Below are 23616 nucleotides of genomic sequence, written 5' to 3' on the forward strand. Positions count from 1 at the left end.
GCCAAGACTGACTGAAGCACAACGCAACAACGTCATTGGTCGCTTGGAAGCAGGCGAATCTCGATCAGATGTTGCCAGAGCTGTGAATGTCCACCCAAGCACCATCACATGGCTATGGAATCGTCACCAACAACATGGATCAACTCGTGATCGTCCACGATCTGGCAGACCTCGTGTGACCACGCCCGCACAAGATCGCAACATTCGGTTACGTCACCTTCGGAATAGGACCACCACTGCGACGTCTACTGCCTCAACCATACCAGGGCTGCGTAGGATTTCCGATCAGACCGTACGCGACCGTCTACGAGATTCTTAGGCCCCATGTGCAACCCATCATGGTGAACGTCAACGACGTTTTTCAACATGACAACGCCCGTCTTCACACAGCCCGACTCACCACTGTCTTCTTGAGACACCACAACATCAACGTTCTTCCCTGGCCCTCCAGATCACCAGATTTAAACCCCATCGAACATCTTTGAGACGAGTTGGACCGACGTCTGCGACGGTGACAACCTCAACTGCAGACTCTACCTCAGCTTGCAGCAGCTTTGCAGGCTGAGTGGACAGCCATTCCACAGGATGTGATTCGTCATCTCATCGCTTCCATGGGCAGGAGATGCCAAGCAGCTATTGATGCTCACGGGGGACATACTCGTTATTGACGTTGAGTGACGTTAAACTTCAACTAATGAGCGTGGACTTCGCCTTTGCAGACTTTGAATGTTCAGCAGTGAATGTGCAAAGTTTCACACATGTCATACAGAACTACTCGGAATAAACTTGTTAACAATATGTCTCATATTTTGCCTTTTGCGTTTCTTTTTTTGAAGAGTATATATCTTGCAATAAGGTAGTAAATAAGGGAAAATGTTCCTTTGTTATGACTCTTAGGAATCAAAATGAAAAACAGTCTTATAACATTAATACATCTATATAACTTCTCGTAACTATTTTGAAGATGACAGTAAATTAGCATCAAAGATATGTCTTAAAATTAATTATATTTAGTATTTAGATGTGGGCAGTGATTTATTTTACAACGACACCATGTGAGAGTATTTATTTAAATTCAGTTATTATATTTACTTAGGAAACAATCTTCAAGACTGGTTAAAGTAAATATTTTAAGTAACATACGAGGTCTGTTCAAAAAATACGCGGACTGTTTGAATTGCGCGGCTCCAGTTGGTTCCAAGGGAATTCACTTGGTGTCGCTAGGTTTGCACAGATCAGCTGATTACGACGCCATTTCCCGATTGCAGATATCTTCATTTGTGTATTAGCTACGCGGTTTTAAGTGAAGTGCGATTTTTTCGTTTGGCGGATTTCAGAATGAATGACCTGAAGGAGCAACGACTTGCTGTGAAATTTTGTGTTAAACTTGGAAAATCTGCGACTGAAACTTTTGCTATGCTTAACACGGCTTACGGTATTGTTGTTATGAAGCATACGGCATGTGTTAAGTGGCATGAACGTTTTAAGGATGGTCGACAGTCCATTAAAGATGATGAGCGTTCTGGACGTCCTTCCACGTCAACTGACGACCCACACGTCGACAAAATCAACACCTTGGTGCGGGCAAATCGACGTCTGACTGTCAGGGAGCTTGCTGAAGAGTGTGGGATATCAGTTGGATCTTGTTACGAGATTTTGACCGAAAAATTTAAGATGCACCACGTTGCTGCAAAATTTGTGCCTCAGAACTCGTGAGTTTTGGGCCAAACACTCGATCACTGTTCTTCCTCATCCCCTACTCACCTGACCTTGCTCATTGCGATTTTTTCTTGTTCCCCAAACTCAAAAGACCCTTGAAAGGAAGAAGATTTGAGACGATTCCCGAGATTAAGGCAAATGCGACGAAGGAGCTGGAGGACATTACAAAAGAAGCGTACCAGGACTGTTTCAACAAGTGGAACCACCGTTGGGATAAGTGTGTGCGTTGGGGAGGAGAGTACTTTGGAGGGGTCCCAGACCTGTAACTTCTAAATAAAGTACATTTTGTTTTATGACGTCAGTCCGCGTATTTTTTTAACAGCCCTCGTATATAGAAATACCACAAACACAGAACTAAAAAAAATCTTTGAAAAGCCTTCTAATATTTAGCATTTCATTCCCAATGGTTTGTTTGTACTGGTATATCAAAGATCATGTTTATGAGTATTTGAAACTTACTTTGATAAGCATTGCCTGTAATTCCTTCACTGTTTTCAAAAGACAGTATTTAGAAACTTAAGCATATTCATTGTACAAAACTGGTTTTCATACAATAATCACCGATCGTTTATAATGACTAGACAGTGTTACCAGTTTTCGACTTTGGTTTTGATAAACTTAAAAGAATTATTGTCAAAAGTGGAATATAGTCATGCTTAAAACTTATGTCTTATCTAAATAATTCATGTTTTGATAAGCTGAGTACATTAATTGTAGTTCTTTGCTTGTTATTAAAACACAAAGCAACACAACGTGTTATCTAGGCTCTGTCTAGAGCAAGTATTGAATCCAATTCTCCACTTCATAAGACCTCACACTTAACTCTAAGCCGCCGATAGTTTTAACTATCAAAACCTCTAAAAATGTTTGAAATTTTACTGATTTTAATAAATCAAATTCTGTTTTAGCACATTATTTCGTTTTTAAACAGTTATAATTCGAAACTTAACATGACAAGATAAACATAATTCTTTCAGGTAAAGGAAAGCAGGCCAGGCATAACCAGGTGGTTGAGGCACTCGACTCGTAATTCGAGGGTTGCGAGTTTGAATCCCCGTCGCACCAAACATGCTCGCCTTTTCAGCCGTGGGGGCGTTATAATGTTACATTCAATCCCACTATTAATTGGTAAAGAAGTAGCCCAAGAGTTGGCAGTGAATGGTGATGACTAGCTGCCTTCCCGCTAGTCTTACACTGCTAAATTAGGGACGGTTAGCGTAAATAGCCCTCGTATAGCTTTACGCGAAATTCAAATCAAACCGAACCAAAGAAAAGTATGATATTCCAATCGACTCGACATTACGTAAAGAGTATACTGAAAGTCTATTAAATAAAATGCATTAAATTTATGAATAATAGTTGTACAACAAGGAAAAGAAATAAATAATATTTAGAAAATAAGTACTACCTTATCAGAGAGTGTCTGATGTTTCCTTAGGTTGTGTAATTAGTGCTGTTTTACGCAACTGCAACAAACAGGATATTTCCAAGACCGAAGTACTTAAAAGCAATAGTTACCAGACGGTTAGCTATCAAAGGTCAAGAGTTTCAAAGATGTTAACATCTACACGTACTTTGTCTCAGTATGTGAAAACAGGCGTGTTTATCAGAAACAGCTTTTGTTTTCTCAAGGCAAATAAGTTTAATATAATCTACCTATAATTTTCTAGTGATGTTAATAGTGAAACTGTAAACGGTAATAAGGTCACACATGTTTAAAAATGGTAATATTCTCTAAGACATATTTTATGAAATAAGCCAACATCATGATTGAAATAATTAGTAGTAAGATTAGGGCGAATGAACCAAATATTATTGATTCGGCAAACATAATATAACAGCCAGGCATGGCCAAGTAGTTAAGGCACTCGAGTCGTTATCTAAGGGACGCGAGTTCGAATCCCCATCACATCAAACATGCTCGCCCTTTCAATCGTAGGGGTGTTATAATATTACGGTCAATCACACTACTCGTGGGTAAAATAGTAGCCTAAGAGTTGGCGGCGGTGGGTGGTGATGACTACCTGCCTTCTCTCTTACGCTGTTATATTAGAGACGGCTAGCGCAGATAGCCCTCGTGTACCTTTGCGCGAAATTCATACGAAGCGTAATATAACATTTCAAAAAAATATCCGTTTATTGTGTAAGCATTCATGTATCATTAATATAAAACGGAAGAGATATTGAACAAAGTCGTGTTGAGGTGATGATTTAACTTCCCATTACTAAGGTTGTGGGTACTTTCTCCAGCTGATACAGTTAATAATTACATTCTTCCATAAATATTTTATAATGTATTTTGATTCTAGCAAAAAAAAATTGTTCGTAATTTTCTGTAAAACCTCCTAACATTGTTGTAAAGAACATGTCCAAAGATCGTAGATACGCACTAACTATTTTACGTTGGTAACAGTTACATATTGCAATAGCTAAAGGTTTGTGTCACTTTGACAGTATTTTTGTGTCTACTCAATAGGGTGGGGCATGCCTATCATCTCAAATAGTAGCTTGGTACTTCTATAAATAGGTATGAGTTAGAAGTTTGTTTCTCTGCATGTGTTACTTGGAATAATCAATGATGTATGCATCTTGCAATTACGGTATGCCGTACTCAATGTGGTGGAGAATGTCCATCATCTCAAGTAGTGACGCGGCACTTGTACAAATAGGTATGAGTTAGAAGTTTGTTTCTTCTTTACGTGTAAAAAAAAATTAGAAATGGTTTAAAGAAGGGCTACTATAATGAGAACTAGAATGGGAAGGTTATGACAACTATAATGAGAACTAGAATGGGAAGGTTATGACTACTATAATGAGAACTAGAATGGGAAGGTTATGACAACTATAATGAGAACTAGAATGGGAAGGTTATGACTACTATAATGAGAACTAGAATGGGAAGGTTATGACTACTATAATGAGAACTAGAATGGGAAGGTTATGACTACTATAATGAGAACTAGAATGGGAAGGTTATGACTACTATAATGAGAACTAGAATGGGAAGGTTATGACAACTATAATGAGAACTAGAATGGGAAGGTTATGACTACTATAATGAGAACTAGAATGGGAAGGTTATGACAACTATAATGAGAACTAGAATGGGAAGGTTATGACAACTATAATGAGAACTAGAATGGGAAGGTTGTGACAACTATAATGAGAACTAGAATGGGAAGGTTATGACTACTATAATGAGAACTAGAATGGGAAGGTTATGACAACTATAATGAGAACTAGAATGGGAAGGTTATGACAACTATAATGAGAACTAGAATGGGAAGGTTATGACAACTATAATGAGAACTAGAATGGGAAGGTTATGACAACTATAATGAGAACTAGAATGGGAAGGTTATGACTACTATAATGAGAACTAGAATGGGAAGGTTATGACTACTATAATGAGAACTAGAATGGGAAGGTTATGACTACTATAATGAGAACTAGAATGGGAAGGTTATGACTACTATAATGAGAACTAGAATGGGAAGGTTATGACTACTATAATGAGAACTAGAATGGGAAGGTTATGGCTACTATAATGAGAACTAGAATGGGAAGGTTATGACTACTATAATGAGAACTAGAATGGGAAGGTATGACTACTATAATGAGAACTAGAATGGGAAGGTTATGACTACTATAATGAGAACAAGAATGGGAAGGTTATGACTACTATAATGAGAACAAGAATGGGAAGGTTATGACTACTATAATGAGAACTAGAATGGGAAGGTTATGACTACTATAATGAGAACTAGAATGGGAAGGTTATGACTACTATAATGAGAACTAGAATGGGAAGGTTATGACTACTATAATGAGAACTAGAATGGGAAGGTTATGACTACTATAATGAGAACTAGAATGGGAAGGTTATGGCTACTATAATGAGAACTAGAATGGGAAGGTTATGGCTACTATAATGAGAACTAGAATGGGAAGGTTATGACTACTATAATGAGAACTAGAATGGGAAGGTTATGACTACTATAATGAGAACTAGAATGGGAAGGTTATGACTACTATAATGAGAACTAGAATGGGAAGGTTATGACTACTATAATGAGAACTAGAATGGGAAGGTTATGACTACTATAATGAGAACTAGAATGGGAAGGTTATGACTACTATAATGAGAACTAGAATGGGAAGGTTATGACTACTATAATGAGAACTAGAATGGGAAGGTTATGACTACTATAATGAGAACTAGAATGGGAAGGTTATGACTACTATAATGAGAACTAGAATGGGAAGGTTATGGCTACTATAATGAGAACTAGAATGGGAAGGTTATGGCTACTATAATGAGAACTAGAATGGGAAGGTTATGACTACTATAATGAGAACTAGAATGGGAAGGTTATGACTACTATAATGAGAACTAGAATGGGAAGGTTATGACAACTATAATGAGAACTAGAATGGGAAGGTTATGACAACTATAATGAGAACTAGAATGGGAAGGTTATGACTACTATAATGAGAACTAGAATGGGAAGGTTATGACAACTATAATGAGAACTAGAATGGGAAGGTTATGACAACTATAATGAGAACTAGAATGGGAAGGTTATGACAACTATAATGAGAACTAGAATGGGAAGGTTATGACTACTATAATGAGAACTAGAATGGGAAGGTTATGACAACTATAATGAGAACTAGAATGAGAAGGTTATGACTACTATAATGAGAACTAGAATGGGAAGGTTATGACTACTATAATGAGAACTAGAATGGGAAGGTTATGACTACTGTAATGAGAACTAGAATGGGAAGGTTATGACTACTGTAATGAGAACTAGAATGGGAAGGTTATGACTACTATAATGAGAACTAGAATGGGAAGGTTATGACTACTATAATGAGAACTAGAATGGGAAGGTTATGACTACTATAATGAGAACTAGAATGGGAAGGTTATGGCTACTATAATGAGAACTAGAATGGGAAGGTTATGGCTACTATAATGAGAACTAGAATGGGAAGGTTATGACTACTATAATGAGAACTAGAATGGGAAGGTTATGACAACTATAATGAGAACTAGAATGGGAAGGTTATGATAACTATAATGAGAACTAGAATGGGAAGGTTATGACAACTATAATGAGAACTAGAATGGGAAGGTTATGACTACTATAATGAGAACTAGAATGGGAAGGTTATGACAACTATAATGAGAACTAGAATGGGAAGGTTATGACAACTATAATGAGAACTAGAATGGGAAGGTTATGACAACTATAATGAGAACTAGAATGGGAAGGTTATGACAACTATAATGAGAACTAGAATGGGAAGGTTATGACAACTATAATGAGTACTAGAATGGGAAGGTTATGACAACTATAATGAGAACTAGAATGGGAAGGTTATGACAACTATAATGAGAACTAGAATGGGAAGGGTATGACAACTATAATGAGAACTAGAATGGGAAGGTTATGACAACTATAATGAGAACTAGAATGGGAAGGTTATGACAACTATAATGAGAACTAGAATGGGAAGGTTATGACTACTATAATGAGAACTAGAATGGGAAGGTTATGACAACTATAATGAGAACTAGAATGGGAAGGTTATGACTACTATAATGAGAACTAGAATGGGAAGGTTATGACTACTATAATGAGAACTAGAATGGGAAGGTTATGACTACTATAATGAGAACTAGAATGGGAAGGTTATGACTACTATAATGAGAACTAGAATGGGAAGGTTATGACTACTATAATGAGAACTAGAATGGGAAGGTTATGACTACTATAATGAGAACTAGAATGGGAAGGTTATGACTACTATAATGAGAACTAGAATGGGAAGGTTATGGCTACTATAATGAGAACTAGAATGGGAAGGTTATGACTACTATAATGAGAACTAGAATGGGAAGGTTATGGCTACTATAATGAGAACTAGAATGGGAAGGTTGTGACAACTATAATGAGAACTAGAATGGGAAGGTTGTGACAACTATAATGAGAACTAGAATGGGAAGGTTGTGACTACTATAATGAGAACTAGAATGGGAAGGTTGTGACAACTATAATGAGAACTAGAATGGGAAGGTTATGACAACTATAATAAGAACTAGAATGGGAAGGTTATGACAACTATAATGAGAACTAGAATGGGAAGGTTATGACTACTATAATGAGAACTAGAATGGGAAGGTTATGACTACTATAATGAGAACTAGAATGGGAAGGTTATGACTACTATAATGAGAACTAGAATGGGAAGGTTATGACAACTATAATGAGAACTAGAATGGGAAGGTTATGACAACTATAATGAGAACTAGAATGGGAAGGTTATGACAACTATAATGAGAACTAGAATGGGAAGGTTATGACTACTATAATGAGAACTAGAATGGGAAGGTTATGACAACTATAATGAGAACTAGAATGGGAAGGTTATGACTACTATAATGAGAACTAGAATGGGAAGGTTATGACAACTATAATGAGAACTAGAATGGGAAGGTTATGACAACTATAATGAGAACTAGAATGGGAAGGTTATGACAACTATAATGAGAACTAGAATGGGAAGGTTATGACAACTATAATGAGAACTAGAATGGGAAGGTTATGACAACTATAATGAGTACTAGAATGGGAAGGTTATGACAACTATAATGAGAACTAGAATGGGAAGGTTATGACAACTATAATGAGAACTAGAATGGGAAGGGTATGACAACTATAATGAGAACTAGAATGGGAAGGTTATGACAACTATAATGAGAACTAGAATGGGAAGGTTATGACAACTATAATGAGAACTAGAATGGGAAGGTTATGACTACTATAATGAGAACTAGAATGGGAAGGTTATGACAACTATAATGAGAACTAGAATGGGAAGGTTATGACTACTATAATGAGAACTAGAATGGGAAGGTTATGACTACTATAATGAGAACTAGAATGGGAAGGTTATGACTACTATAATGAGAACTAGAATGGGAAGGTTATGACTACTATAATGAGAACTAGAATGGGAAGGTTATGACTACTATAATGAGAACTAGAATGGGAAGGTTATGACTACTATAATGAGAACTAGAATGGGAAGGTTATGACTACTATAATGAGAACTAGAATGGGAAGGTTATGACTACTATAATGAGAACTAGAATGGGAAGGTTATGACTACTATAATGAGAACTAGAATGGGAAGGTTATGGCTACTATAATGAGAACTAGAATGGGAAGGTTATGACTACTATAATGAGAACTAGAATGGGAAGGTTATGGCTACTATAATGAGAACTAGAATGGGAAGGTTGTGACAACTATAATGAGAACTAGAATGGGAAGGTTGTGACAACTATAATGAGAACTAGAATGGGAAGGTTGTGACTACTATAATGAGAACTAGAATGGGAAGGTTGTGACAACTATAATGAGAACTAGAATGGGAAGGTTATGACAACTATAATGAGAACTAGAATGGGAAGGTTATGACAACTATAATGAGAACTAGAATGGGAAGGTTATGACTACTATAATGAGAACTAGAATGGGAAGGTTATGACTACTATAATGAGAACTAGAATGGGAAGGTTATGACTACTATAATGAGAACTAGAATGGGAAGGTTATGACAACTATAATGAGAACTAGAATGGGAAGGTTATGACAACTATAATGAGAACTAGAATGGGAAGGTTATGACAACTATAATGAGAACTAGAATGGGAAGGTTATGACTACTATAATGAGAACTAGAATGGGAAGGTTATGACAACTATAATGAGAACTAGAATGGGAAGGTTATGACTACTATAATGAGAACTAGAATGGGAAGGTTATGACAACTATAATGAGAACTAGAATGGGAAGGTTATGACTACTATAATGAGAACTAGAATGGGAAGGTTATGACTACTATAATGAGAACTAGAATGGGAAGGTTATGACTACTATAATGAGAACTAGAATGGGAAGGTTATGACTACTATAATGAGAACTAGAATGGAAAGGTTATGACAACTATAATGAGAACTAGAATGGAAAGGTTATCATAAAATAAGAGATTATTGACTCTGATTTTTTTTTTGAGAAAAATAGTTAAGGAGATATAATTAAGGCTTTAAGATGAAGGGAACTGAGAGTATTAATGCACTACATTTTTCTTCCTACTTAATAATCAAAATAATATGACTAAGGAGAAATTTTGAAAGGGTAGGAGTTATCTTCAGCTCAGACAATATTACTTTCCTTACAGTGTTGATCCTTTGAAAGGAGTTGCCTTCAGATATATTAGACGCTGCTGAGTTAATGGAGTTTAAAGGGCAGCATGATAACTACTTGAATGATAACAGATGACTATTTTTATTTTAGTTAGTCAAGTGAATAGGACTTAGATGAACCAAAAGATCCCTCACTGTCTTTAAATAATGTGTATATAAATCCTGTATGGTTTTTTACCACTGTTAGAAATGGTATCATCTCTCACGTGTTGTACAGCACCAGGACATTTAAAATACCACGAGATCTACCAACAATACACACCAAAACCAGATTGAGCCAGTATTGCCAATGTTAACCACGTGTTGATGACCACTGATTAAAAGCAATATTTATTTGCTGTTTGACAAACTATAAACAGTTCACTTGAATACAAAATGCTTCACTCCTTCATTCTAGGATGATGTTGGTAGAAACACTATAAGTTGTAGCATGTAAATCAAGAGCATTCAGATACCCCTGTCCATTTACTGAATAGCAAGATACTTGCATTATAACACTAACATTTGATGCTTGGTTAGCCTTTGTCTGGGCTCGAGACATTGTTAAAATTATCTGGTTATGACTGGCTGTTTGAGGGTATAATCTCTTCTTCAATCAATTTCAAGTTACTACTTCACACTGTATCACCTCAGTAAGTGTCTTACTGAAAATTAGAACAAGATGTCTTATTATTTCACAAGATGGCCTTCAACAAACTTGTTAACAAGGAGATATTCATAATCTGCTGAAACCACTAAAATGTAGGCTTTAACTGCACAAAAATGCACAGATGATCTGCATAGACTGTCAAGCTTCATTAAAACTTTCAACTTAGCCCAATGTATTGCTCAATTTTCCACTGGACTGAGCCCTCAGTGCAACTCTTCCCAATTCTGTAACCAGGCCCAAGATTGACTGTTGATCTAAAAATCATTAAAGTTGTGCTTAATGGAATCAACAGCTGGACCAGCTAGACTCATAATTAGCATTACTCAACCTACTCTGGAAAAAACGCCATTTCAATAAATAATTCAAATGTTATTTTGCTGTAACCTGTTTTGTCTTGTTCAAGAGAACTGTAGTTGTGATTAAATCCTCTTGCTCATGTCTTCCCAGTCATCACTTGAGTCACTCAAGTCATTTGCCTGCACTTCCTTCCCATTGAGGTTGATCTTCACAGGAAGAGCATGCATTTTTCTAGAACAGCTAATGCTAACTCAGTTACTGGTCATTGTCATTTAAGCAAAGAGGACACCATAAGTTTGAGATACCACATGACCCACTATATAAGAATACTGCTTTCGTTGTTTTAGAACAAAGCTACATTGAACTATCCACTGCATTTTAGCATTATAAGCCCAGAAACTTACTACTGTCTCACCAGAGGATGAAAAATACTGTTTACTATATCTTTTTATAATGTGCAACATTACAGCTATTCCTCCCACATGAGCAAGAGAATTTGACTTCAACAGAATGACAAGAAACAAAGCCATACAGAATAAAATCAACATGTCGACCTCCTTAATCATGTTATATGAAAACTGCATGTACACAGAAATGGTAAATTTATAATAACAATATTTTACTGTAAGAAAGTATAAATTGTGTGATATAATTACATAACACAAAATGCTCTTGTGACAACCTGATATTTGTTGCTTTATACTCACAGAGGAAATGAGCTGGTATTAAAAGAGCATTAAGTCAGAAGGCATAGTGACTGTAGTTTAAAGAAAATAAAAATGCATTACAATAATTTTTTTTTTCCAAACTTGAGAAGAAAAGAAACCCATGATGTCAAGCAGTAGCGCCTGGCAAATGGTGTACGAAAAAATAGAAAATATAGAGGACAAGAGTTTGGTCTCTTATAATACGACTCAGTAGTCAATGATTTTTAATATTCTTACCTACACTTAAAATATGAATAATGTGTCACTGTATGTTTAGTTACAGTGGAAGTTGCTTGTGTTTTCATTTGTGTAGTTGTAAATACATTTGTGCTGGGGCAATACAGACTTTTGAAAAAGAGAGTTCAACATTCTAGCAAACCACTCATACAAGCTGAATACTCAAGTACTCTTGGCAGACCCTCTTGCAAAGTGGGTAATGGTTAAGATAGTTTATGTCTCTGACAACAATAAATTACATTTATAATTAACAACTATACATTTTTCTTGTATTTTATACAAAAAACACCCACAATAAGTTTATTAATGAATCATTTTTTCACTCATACAAAATTTTATTTCTTGCACATTTTACACCTTTTAACTTGTCAATAAAAAAAATTACAAATATTTCCAATAAAAAAACATTGATGGCATATAAAAGAATTATACCATACATTATCTCAAAATTCCTACTGATAAATAAATATACTTAAATAGCACAATCACAGATAGTAAAAATGCGATTGTGTTTATTGAGTATATTGACTATAAATAGGAATTTAGATGACATACGACGTAATTTCTACTGGTAGTCAATATACTTAAATAGCACAATCACATTATCACTATTTGTATTTGTGCTATATAACTATATTGACTATCAAAACAAATAGCACAATGACATATAGTAAGAACGACACCTTAAGAAAGTAAACAACACACCAGTGTGTAAAGTTCTTGAAACAAGTTACAAAAATCTTAATACACAGTAATAAAGTTCAATGTTCACTAATAACTCTTTTAATTAATAATCACAAATCTTAAATCATCATTTCAATGTATTATACATTCTGATATTCTGAACATTAGTCTTTGCAATTCTTAAATTATTTTGAACATGAATTTCACTAAAGTAGCTAGTATCATGGAAAATGTATATTGGTACAATGCAAAATATGTTAGAAATTATAATACAGAAAAACTAAAGCAAATATAATGAATTTACTCAATAAAATATTTTCTTAATACCCTAGGAGTCAGACTAAAAAAAACAAGGTAATTTTACTATCATCCAAATATCCTTATTAGGCTTAAACCTTGTATAATATCCAATATCATACTCAAAAATTAACTTTTTTTTAAATAAACAATTAAATACTAAAATTCAACACTGTATGAAAACGTTCCTACAGAATATATCATTCATTAGGAACATTTAATGAATTTTGTGCAAAAAACAACATATACCTATAGACAAGCTTTTGTTTTACTAGATATAAAACAAAAAACTTATTTTTTCTCCAAAAATATTTTAAGAACCTTTCATTATATTAACAGTAAATTTTATACTGTATTTGTTATTAAACAATAAAGTAACACATATGAAAAATATATGAAAGGTTGTTAGTGTAAAGATTGAGAAAAATAAAGTATACTTTATAACTAAACTTTGCAAATATGTATTAACTAGTTAAACTTTAGTTTGTCCTAAAATTCCCTAAACTTTAAATAAACCATAAAGGTAACTATTACTTTTATGGATTTGACTTTTGTGATTTGAATTAGATGTGTTAATTTTACAAACATCCACACTCAAACCTAAAGAAATATCAAACTGGGCAAATAAATCCTTATTTATAATGTAGCTTTTGTTTTCAAACACATTTCTGCCCATTTATAGCAGTAAAAAAAGCTTGTGAGGCTATCTAACTTCCATGTTGTTTGTAACAGGTTTCTTTGTGAGGCTATCTAACTTCCCTGGTGTTTGTAACAGGTTTCTTTGCGAGGCTATCTAACTTCCCTGGTGTTTGTAACAGGTTTCTTTGCGAGGCTATCTAACTTCCATGTTGTTTGTAACAGGTTTCTTTGTGAGGCTATCTAACTTCCATGTTGTTTGTAACAGGTTTCTTTGTGAGGCTATCTAACTTCCCTGTTGTTTGTAACAGGTTTCTTTGTGAGGCTATCTAACTTCCCTGTTGTTTGTAACAGGTTTCTTTGTGAGGCTATCTAACTTCCCTGTTGTTTGTAACAGGTTTCTTTGTGAGGCTATCTAACTTCCATGTTGTTTGTAACAGGTTTCTTCACATGTGAAGAAAAATTTCCATGAAACAAAATACTTGTAAGGCTGTCTTTCACAACTAAAGAAAAATAAAGGTTCACTGAATATAATTTTACAAGTTTTCTCACCTGATCATAATAGAAAGTTATCCCATTAGAGTAAATGTGTTTCTCATAAAAATTTTCATGTACCCAAGTTTTCCAATTCTTTGAAAACGTATTTGAGAACAATGTGCATTCAAAATTTACTACAAATATAATGGAAGTTATAAATAAGAAAAAAAAACAACACACACACAGCAAAATGATGTTTAAGTTTAAAAAAATAACGACCATAGTATCTGTTTACATAAAGCCTGAAGAATTCAGTGTTATTTTTATTACTTGATTTAACCAGTCCAAAATACAAAGCAAGTATACTTCTCAGTAAAAACTATATTTTGAACAAATATAATATAACATTGGATTTTACTGAAAAGTTTACAAAATTTTGAATTTGGATTGCCAGCACTATGTTTTATTTGATAAATTTTTTTTACAAAACTATGCTATACCATTTTTAACATTTGTTGGGAGTACTTGAAAACATATTATGCAAACAAAGTCCAATTTAATAATGTCCATATCTAACAAATGTAAATAAAATGATTTGGAAAAGTGCATTTATGATACATCATGTATTTATCAATTCATACTGATAAAGTGTTTCTAGTCTGGTGTGAAACAGTTTTCAAATGTTTACCTCTTGTACTTTAATTTTAGAACTTAAGGCTTAACTCTTTTACATTCACTTCCAAATCCTGAGATTGCACTATACTTCCTGAGCATATACAGTATTTGTTTGTTTCACATGTGGAAAACGATACTAATTTGACTTGAATAATAACTAGAATGAATGACTAAAACTTAACTGATAGCTTAAGCTACCTCCTATGCTTAGAGGACTTTACAGGTTTGTGATCACACCAAGGTGTAACAGTGTAGTTGCAAACTAACTCAACGTTGATAACAGTCACTGAAGCTTCGTCTATCATCAGGTTATGTTTGCTGACAACTCTGTATTGAACAGTGTTGAGACCAGTTTGATGATCTCGCCATCTGGTGGCCTATAAAATACAAACGGAAAGAATGTACATAATAAACGATTTATTTTAATTAGATCAATTAAGAGGGAAAATGAAACTACTAAACAAGACACACAGTCTTACAAAAATAGAATTCATAGCTTACATTAGTAAAATAGAAAGTAGTCAACCTAAGATGTACACATCTAGAAACAAGTTTGGTGTTTGTTTTTTATGGCACAAAGCAGCTTGGCTATCTGTACAGAAACAAGTTGCTGTTTTTTTATAACGTTATGAGAAATTCATTGTTTAAAGAACAATTTATAAGCAACTTTTATTTTTGTTCTCGTACAAGAAAATATAAAGAATCACAAATTTTTACAATAGATCTTTTTCTTTTGCAATTTCATTATGAATTTGTGTCTTTGGTCACTTCTTTCAACCTTATAACAGGTTCACAAAGCTATATTATATTAGCTGTAACAGAGTCTTCAGTACCAAAGGACATAAAACTTTAGACCAATATAAACAATTTTAACGGCTTCATATAGCTATAAAGGGAAAACTGAGCAGTATAGGATTAGAATATTTTGCTTATAAATGTATATTATTAACTCCTTAACAAATTAATAACTACTGTTTTGGTAGAGAGCTTACATTAAGAGAAAACATTGTGGCAAATATTTGATGTTGAAAGTGTTGTAATATTAGTGCTGTGTTGATTTCCAGGACCACAGATCAAGGTCTTCAACTCTAAACTGATTAAGCCAATTGAGATTGCAATAGCTGCTCTTATGTACTCAATATTTCATGATAGATTAAATACATGATAAAAATTTACCACTTAACAAGATAAACAAGTTCTTCCATGGTGCATGTTAACATTCATCTTAAATTCACTAATTAGATATTTGTCATCAAGTCCTTACATAAGTTAGTTGGCAAACTAATGTTTTCTTATTTATTCTAAATTTCATATTATTTTGAATTGAATAGTTTCAATAAACTATATAAAATATTTATTATGCATGACAAAGCAAGAGTACGTCTTAAACCAGTAGTTATGATTAGAGGAAATTCACTTTCAGTGTTATTTCACAATTGATATTTTATAGAGTAAAACTGTAATATCTCAAAAGATGTAATCTCAGTGCATTATTCTTCATACACTTTTGTAAATTTCAATATGAAAAAAACTAAAGTTAATAAAAGTCGGCCCTAGTCACTCCCAACAGTTATACGCAGTGCTGCTCCAAAATAAAAATATTCTGCTTCACATACAGTAGTCTGGAGATACGGTGAACTACAGACACACACACACTAATTCACTCACTATAAATCACTGAGAGGAGTTTCAACTATTCTTAAATTTTAACAGTAATGGTCATAAAATAACAGCGTGTCATTAACCAACAACTAACCACATTTTATCTTGAAAAATGTTATTTTATATCTTTTCAGTTGTGTTGATTTGTCACATTAATAATAGCTTTGATTACAAATGAGAAGAGTCTTTAAAGTAATTTTTAGGTTTTTATTTATAAGCCAGAAACATTAACATCTTTGCTTACATGGTAGAGTAAGTAAGACAAAAAATTAATTTCTATGTGTAGATGTGAAGGAATAATGAGCAATAAATTATACTATGTTGTATATGTAGAGAAGGAAGTAGCCATAACTAAACATTATATTACAAGAAGGTGTAATAAATAAACAGGATTATACTATGTTGTATATGTAGAGAAGGAAGTAGCCATAACTAAACATTATATTACAAGAAGGTGTAATAAATAAACAGGATTATACTATGTTGTATATGTAGAGAAGGAAGTAGCCATAACTAAACATTATATACAAGAAGGTGTAATAAATAAACAGGATTATACTATGTTGTATATGTAGAGAAGGAAGTAGCCATAACTAAACATTATATTACAAGAAGGTGTAATAAATAAACAGGATTATACTATGTTGTATATGTAGAGAAGGAAGTAGCCATAACTAAACATTATATTACAAGAAGGTGTAATAAATAAACAGGATTATACTATGTTGTATATGTAGAGAAGGAAGTAGCCATAACTAAACATTATATTACAAGAAGGTGTAATAAATAAACAGGATTATACTATGTTGTATATGTAGAGAAGGAAGTAGCCATAACTAAACATTATATTACAAGAAGGTGTAATAAATAAACAGGATATACTATGTTGTATATGTAGAGAAGGAAGTAGCCATAACTAAACATTATATTACAAGAAGGTGTAATAAATAAACAGGATTATACTATGTTGTATATGTAGAGAAGGAAGTAGCCATAACTAAACATTATATTACAAGAAGGTGTAATAAATAAACAGGATTATACTATGTTGTATATGTAGAGAAGGAAGTAGCCATAACTAAACATTATATTACAAGAAGGTGTAATAAATAAAAAGGATTATACTATGTTGTATATGTAGAGAAGGAAGTAGCCATAACTAAACATTATATTACAAGAAGGTGTAATAAATAAACAGGATATACTATGTTGTATATGTAGAGAAGGAAGTAGCCATAACTAAACATTATATTACAAGAAGGTGTAATAAATAAACAGGATATACTATGTTGTATATGTAGAGAAGGAAGTAGCCATAACTAAACATTATATACAAGAAGGTGTAATAAATAAACAGGATTATACTATGTTGTATATGTAGAGAAGGAAGTAGCCATAACTAAACATTATATTACAAGAAGGTGTAATAAATAAACAGGATTATACTATGTTGTATATGTAGAGAAGGAAGTAGCCATAACTAAACATTATATTACAAGAAGGTGTAATAAATAAACAGGATATACTATGTTGTATATGTAGAGAAGGAAGTAGCCATAACTAAACATTATATACAAGAAGGTGTAATAAATAAACAGGATTATACTATGTTGTATATGTAGAGAAGGAAGTAGCCATAACTAAACATTATATTACAAGAAGGTGTAATAAATAAACAGGATTATACTATGTTGTATATGTAGAGAAGGAAGTAGCCATAACTAAACATTATACTACAAGAAGGTGTAATAAATAAACAGGATTATACTATGTTGTATATGTAGAGAAGGAAGTAGCCATAACTAAACATTATATTACAAGAAGGTGTAATAAATAAACAGGATTATACTATGTTGTATATGTAGAGAAGGAAGTAGCCATAACTAAACATTATATTACAAGAAGGTGTAATAAATAAACAGGATATACTATGTTGTATATGTAGAGAAGGAAGTAGCCATAACTAAACATTATATTACAAGAAGGTGTAATAAATAAACAGGATATACTATGTTGTATATGTAGAGAAGGAAGTAGCCATAACTAAACATTATATACAAGAAGGTGTAATAAATAAACAGGATTATACTATGTTGTATATGTAGAGAAGGAAGTAGCCATAACTAAACATTATATTACAAGAAGGTGTAATAAATAAACAGGATTATACTATGTTGTATATGTAGAGAAGGAAGTAGCCATAACTAAACATTATATTACAAGAAGGTGTAATAAATAAACAGGATTATACTATGTTGTATATGTAGAGAAGGAAGTAGCCATAACTAAACATTATATTACAAGAAGGTGTAATAAATAAACAGGATATACTATGTTGTATATGTAGAGAAGGAAGTAGCCATAACTAAACATTATATTACAAGAAGGTGTAATAAATAAACAGGATTATACTATGTTGTATATGTAGAGAAGGAAGTAGCCATAACTAAACATTATATTACAAGAAGGTGTAATAAATAAACAGGATTATACTATGTTGTATATGTAGAGAAGGAAGTAGCCATAACTAAACATTATATTACAAGAAGGTGTAATAAATAAACAGGATTATACTATGTTGTATATGTAGAGAAGGAAGTAGCCATAACTAAACATTATATTACAAGAAGGTGTAATAAATAAACAGGATTATACTATGTTGTATATGTAGAGAAGGAAGTAGCCATAACTAAACATTATATTACAAGAAGGTGTAATAAATAAACAGGATTATACTATGTTGTATATGTAGAGAAGGAAGTAGCCATAATAAACTAAACATTATATTACAAGAAGGTGTAATAAATAAACAGGATTATACTATGTTGTATATGTAGAGAAGGAAGTAGCCATAACTAAACATTATATTACAAGAAGGTGTAATAAATAAACAGGATTATACTATGTTGTATATGTAGAGAAGGAAGTAGCCATAACTAAACATTATATTACAAGAAGGTGTAATAAATAAACAGGATTATACTATGTTGTATATGTAGAGAAGGAAGTAGCCATAACTAAACATTATATTACAAGAAGGTGTAATAAATAAACAGGATTATACTATGTTGTATATGTAGAGAAGGAAGTAGCCATAACTAAACATTATATTACAAGAAGGTGTAATAAATAAACAGGATTATACTATGTTGTATATGTAGAGAAGGAAGTAGCCATAACTAAACATTATATTACAAGAAGGTGTAATAAATAAACAGGATATACTATGTTGTATATGTAGAGAAGGAAGTAGCCATAACTAAACATTATATTACAAGAAGGTGTAATAAATAAACAGGATATACTATGTTGTATATGTAGAGAAGGAAGTAGCCATAACTAAACATTATATTACAAGAAGGTGTAATAAATAAACAGGATTATACTAAATGTTGTATATGTAGAGAAGGAAGTAGCCATAACTAAACATTATATTACAAGAAGGTGTAATAAATAAACAGGATTATACTATGTTGTATATGTAGAGAAGGAAGTAGCCATAACTAAACATTATATTACAAGAAGGTGTAATAAATAAACAGGATTATACTATGTTGTATATGTAGAGAAGGAAGTAGCCATAACTAAACATTATATTACAAGAAGGTGTAATAAATAAACAGGATTATACTATGTTGTATATGTAGAGAAGGAAGTAGCCATAACTAAACATTATATTACAAGAAGGTGTAATAAAGAAACAGGATTATACTATGTTGTATATGTAGAGAAGGAAGTAGCCATAACTAAACATTATATTACAAGAAGGTGTAATAAATAAACAGGATTATACTATGTTGTATATGTAGAGAAGGAAGTAGCCATAACTAAACATTATATTACAAGAAGGTGTAATAAATAAACAGGATTATACTATGTTGTATATGTAGAGAAGGAAGTAGCCATAACAAAACATTATATTACAAGAAGGTGTAATAAATAATGTCTGCACATTAAATCATACGAGTTATAGCTTAAGGAGTAAGTAATTATATCTAAACAGTAATTTGTCTTCTATGTGTTACCCATTAAAAGAGGGAAGACAAAATAAACAGTAGAACCAAAGTAAAACCTGAAGAAAATACTGAATATGAAGCTACCTGGTAAAGGAAACCACAAGCAGAAGGTTTCATAAGATAAGTAGGAAATGTAAAACAACGATCATTAAGAAAATAGGTATTACAGGAAATAGGGTAGAAAAGCACTCTTCAATGTCAGGCCAAAAAAATGGAAGAGAAGATGAATGGATGATAGCAAACAGTCCTAGCTCCATAAAGAAACCACCACACAATGAAAGATGGGTGTCATGTCTTCCACAGAAAAAGAATTTAGCAGAAATGGCAGTAAATCATTCTATATGAGAAACCTTTTCACCCACATCAGTAGATTGGTAGAGATACAGTTCACAGAGTATGTCAAATGAAATCACATTTAAGTTTAATAGTCAATATCAAAAACCTCAGTAAACACAAATTACTCTTTACAGAACTGTGCCAAGGGGAAAAATGAAGATTCTCACATGAGAATATAGAGAGATATTTTTGTAAAGAGGTGTGTTGCACTCACACTGGTGGAGGGCTTTGATGCATCATTATGTAGCAGTAATACAGATTCATATGGACACACCTGAATTTAGCTGGGAGGTTTCACAAGACTGGTAGCATGCAAGTCTCTCCGGCAAATTATGCTCAAGTTCCAGAGGAAAATAGCTATTACTCTATGGAAGTATTTATTCTAGAAATAAAATGGAAAACTCTCTACACAGAACACTCATCTAGTACGAAAAGATGTATTTGAACCCCCTTTTTTTCAATTAGCCTTGAACCTAAAAAATACATTTAATAGTTTTTTTCAATCAAACTTAATTTTTTTTTATCCTAATAATACTATGGAAAGATGAACAACAAACTACATAAAGGTGAACTGGCAAAATCAATGAACAAATATCTACAACGGTGGTAAAAATAAAACACATAGGAAAAAGTCCGTTGTTTTTTTATAGAACAATCTTGGGTAAATAGGGTCAATAAAAACAGTCTCATATAGAATTATAACATATAATCAAATACATTAAAATGACTCCTTAATCATCTTACTGGCATGTACAAAAAACATTATACACAACAGCATTCTCTCGAGAAAAACTGTAAACTACATCTGCTATATTGTTTCAATTTATCTTTGAAATTATAACCAAAATCTTCAATTCTTTTCTTTATTGTAACGTGAAAGTGTTTGAATAACAAGTTTAATACGGACTTTTATTCACTTATAAACCTTCTGATCACTGGCTTACACAACATAAAAACTGTAAAAGATGATAAAATAAGAAAAAACTTTATTTTTGTTATTTATCAAAACATTCCACTTTATAAACCAAATAAATCTAAAGTTTCTTCATTCACTAACTCATCTTTGTCATTTTATTCTGGCATGTTTTTATACCCATAAACACAATATACACTGCTGGCCTATTTTTTACGCTATAATTGTATAATTATTAATTCTGGATGAATGAAATGGAATTGTCAGTATGCTTTGAAAAGAGCCCATATATCTCAATATTTCTCTTAGAGCTCAGTAGGTATGGTTTCAAAGGGGTTTTTATTATTAAAATGGTAAAGTCTGACCTTCTGTTTAAAGTAGTTTGATTTGTTTGTTGAGTCAGTTATGAGATTAAGACTTTTCATCATATACCAATTATCATAACCGAATGTTTGAGAAGGTTAATCGAATTGATAAATAATTTGAAAGTATATGGACATAAATCATTAATAATCTGAGACCTTAATTATTAGAGGCATACCTACATATATACACTGGCGGCCATAATCTTAAGGCCAATGAACATAAAGATAATATATGCATTTTGCGTTGTTAGACTCGATCACTTATTTGAGTAGAGCTTTGAAGATGACAATAAGGAAAAAAAAACAAACTATTTTAGCATTTAATAGGGAAAATGTGAACACTATGAAATTAACCTAAATACTAGCTGGTCAAAAGTTTAAGACCATACCAAAAAGAAGTCCTAAACAGGGTAGGAAATGCCCAATAAAAGGTCTCAGTAGTGAGTTGCACAGCTGTCATTGCAAATAACTGCAAACATTCACTTTGGCATGGTCGATATAAGAGTTTGCAGAAGGCTGGCTGGAATGTTATTCCAAGTGGTGAAGATGGCTTGACGAAGATCATGCACTATTTGGAATTAACGTCCATTTCTATAGACTTCCCTTGCCATCCACCACCAAACATTTTCAATGGGGTTCAGTTCGGGTGAACATGCTGGATGGTCCAAAAGGATCATATTATTCACCATGATAAAGTCCTTTGTCCTGCAGGTACTGTAGATTGCAGAGTTATCCTGCTTAAAGACCCAGTCATTTCCACACAAGCGTGGGCCTTCAGTCAATAAGGATGCTCTCTCCAACATGTCAATGTTACCAGCTGCTGTTTGATGCTCCTGTGTAACCTGAAGCTCCATTGTTCCATGAAAGGAGAAAGCATCCCAGATCATGATGAAACCTCCAACACTGTGTCGTGTAGAAAATGTCTCCAGTGGGATATCCTTATCATGCCAGTAACATTGGAAGCCATCTGGACAATCCAGGTTAAATGTTTTTCTCATCAGAAAACGAAACCTTCGTCTACTTTTCTATATCCCATGTTTAGTGCTTCTCAGCAAGGTTTAACCGAGCTGTTTCGTGGTGTGGAAGGAGGCGTAGCCTTTGAAGACGTTCAAGGTTTTTAAAGCCTTTCTCTCGTAAATGCTGTCTTATTGTTCTTGAGCTGCATTCTGCATTTGTAAGGCCCTCAGTGTGGTTCAACGATCAACTAGTGTCTTGCCGGATAACCCATTGAATCATCCTGCTCAACACCAGAGAAATTTTCTTGGGCTGACCACTTGAAATTCTCGTTCTGTATCCCTCAGGGTCTTGTAAGAAATCTGCAACAGCAGTTTTACTATGCCCAATCTCACCAGCAATGGCATGTTGAGAGACCTTGCTTTTGCAGCTTGACAATTCTGCCATGTCCAATCTCTGTCAACTTTTTAGCTTTTGCCATGTTTTTACCCAATGTAACACAGGACATGTCAGTGGGAGATGTTGACAATGCTAATGCTTGAACACAAATGACTAAATTTCGTTACATGTTTACCGATTAACACTTTGTTTCAGTATGGTCTTAAACTTTTGACCAGATAGTATTTTGGCTAATTTCACAGTGTTCACATTTTAAATATTAAATGCTAAAAATGTTTTTTATTTTTATTTTCCCTTGTCTTATTTTCATCT

At 33.1% G+C, this 23616-nt stretch overlaps 1 protein-coding gene across 7 annotated transcripts in view; it reads right to left on the reverse strand.

Moving 5' to 3' along the window:
- Positions 1–23616, reverse strand: part of LOC143240143 (pantetheinase-like) — a 78931-nt gene that overhangs the window by 14294 nt on the left and 41021 nt on the right. For all 7 annotated transcript variants that reach the window (XM_076482080.1, XM_076482083.1, XM_076482082.1 and 4 more), the window contains one exon: positions 14858–15036. In XM_076482080.1, coding sequence (XP_076338195.1) covers positions 14858–15036 — 179 coding nt within the window. The remainder of the gene's footprint in view (positions 1–14857; positions 15037–23616) is intronic.

This window comes from Tachypleus tridentatus, chromosome 13, assembly GCF_004210375.1.
Source record: "Tachypleus tridentatus isolate NWPU-2018 chromosome 13, ASM421037v1, whole genome shotgun sequence".
Taxonomy (NCBI): domain Eukaryota; kingdom Metazoa; phylum Arthropoda; class Merostomata; order Xiphosura; family Limulidae; genus Tachypleus; species Tachypleus tridentatus.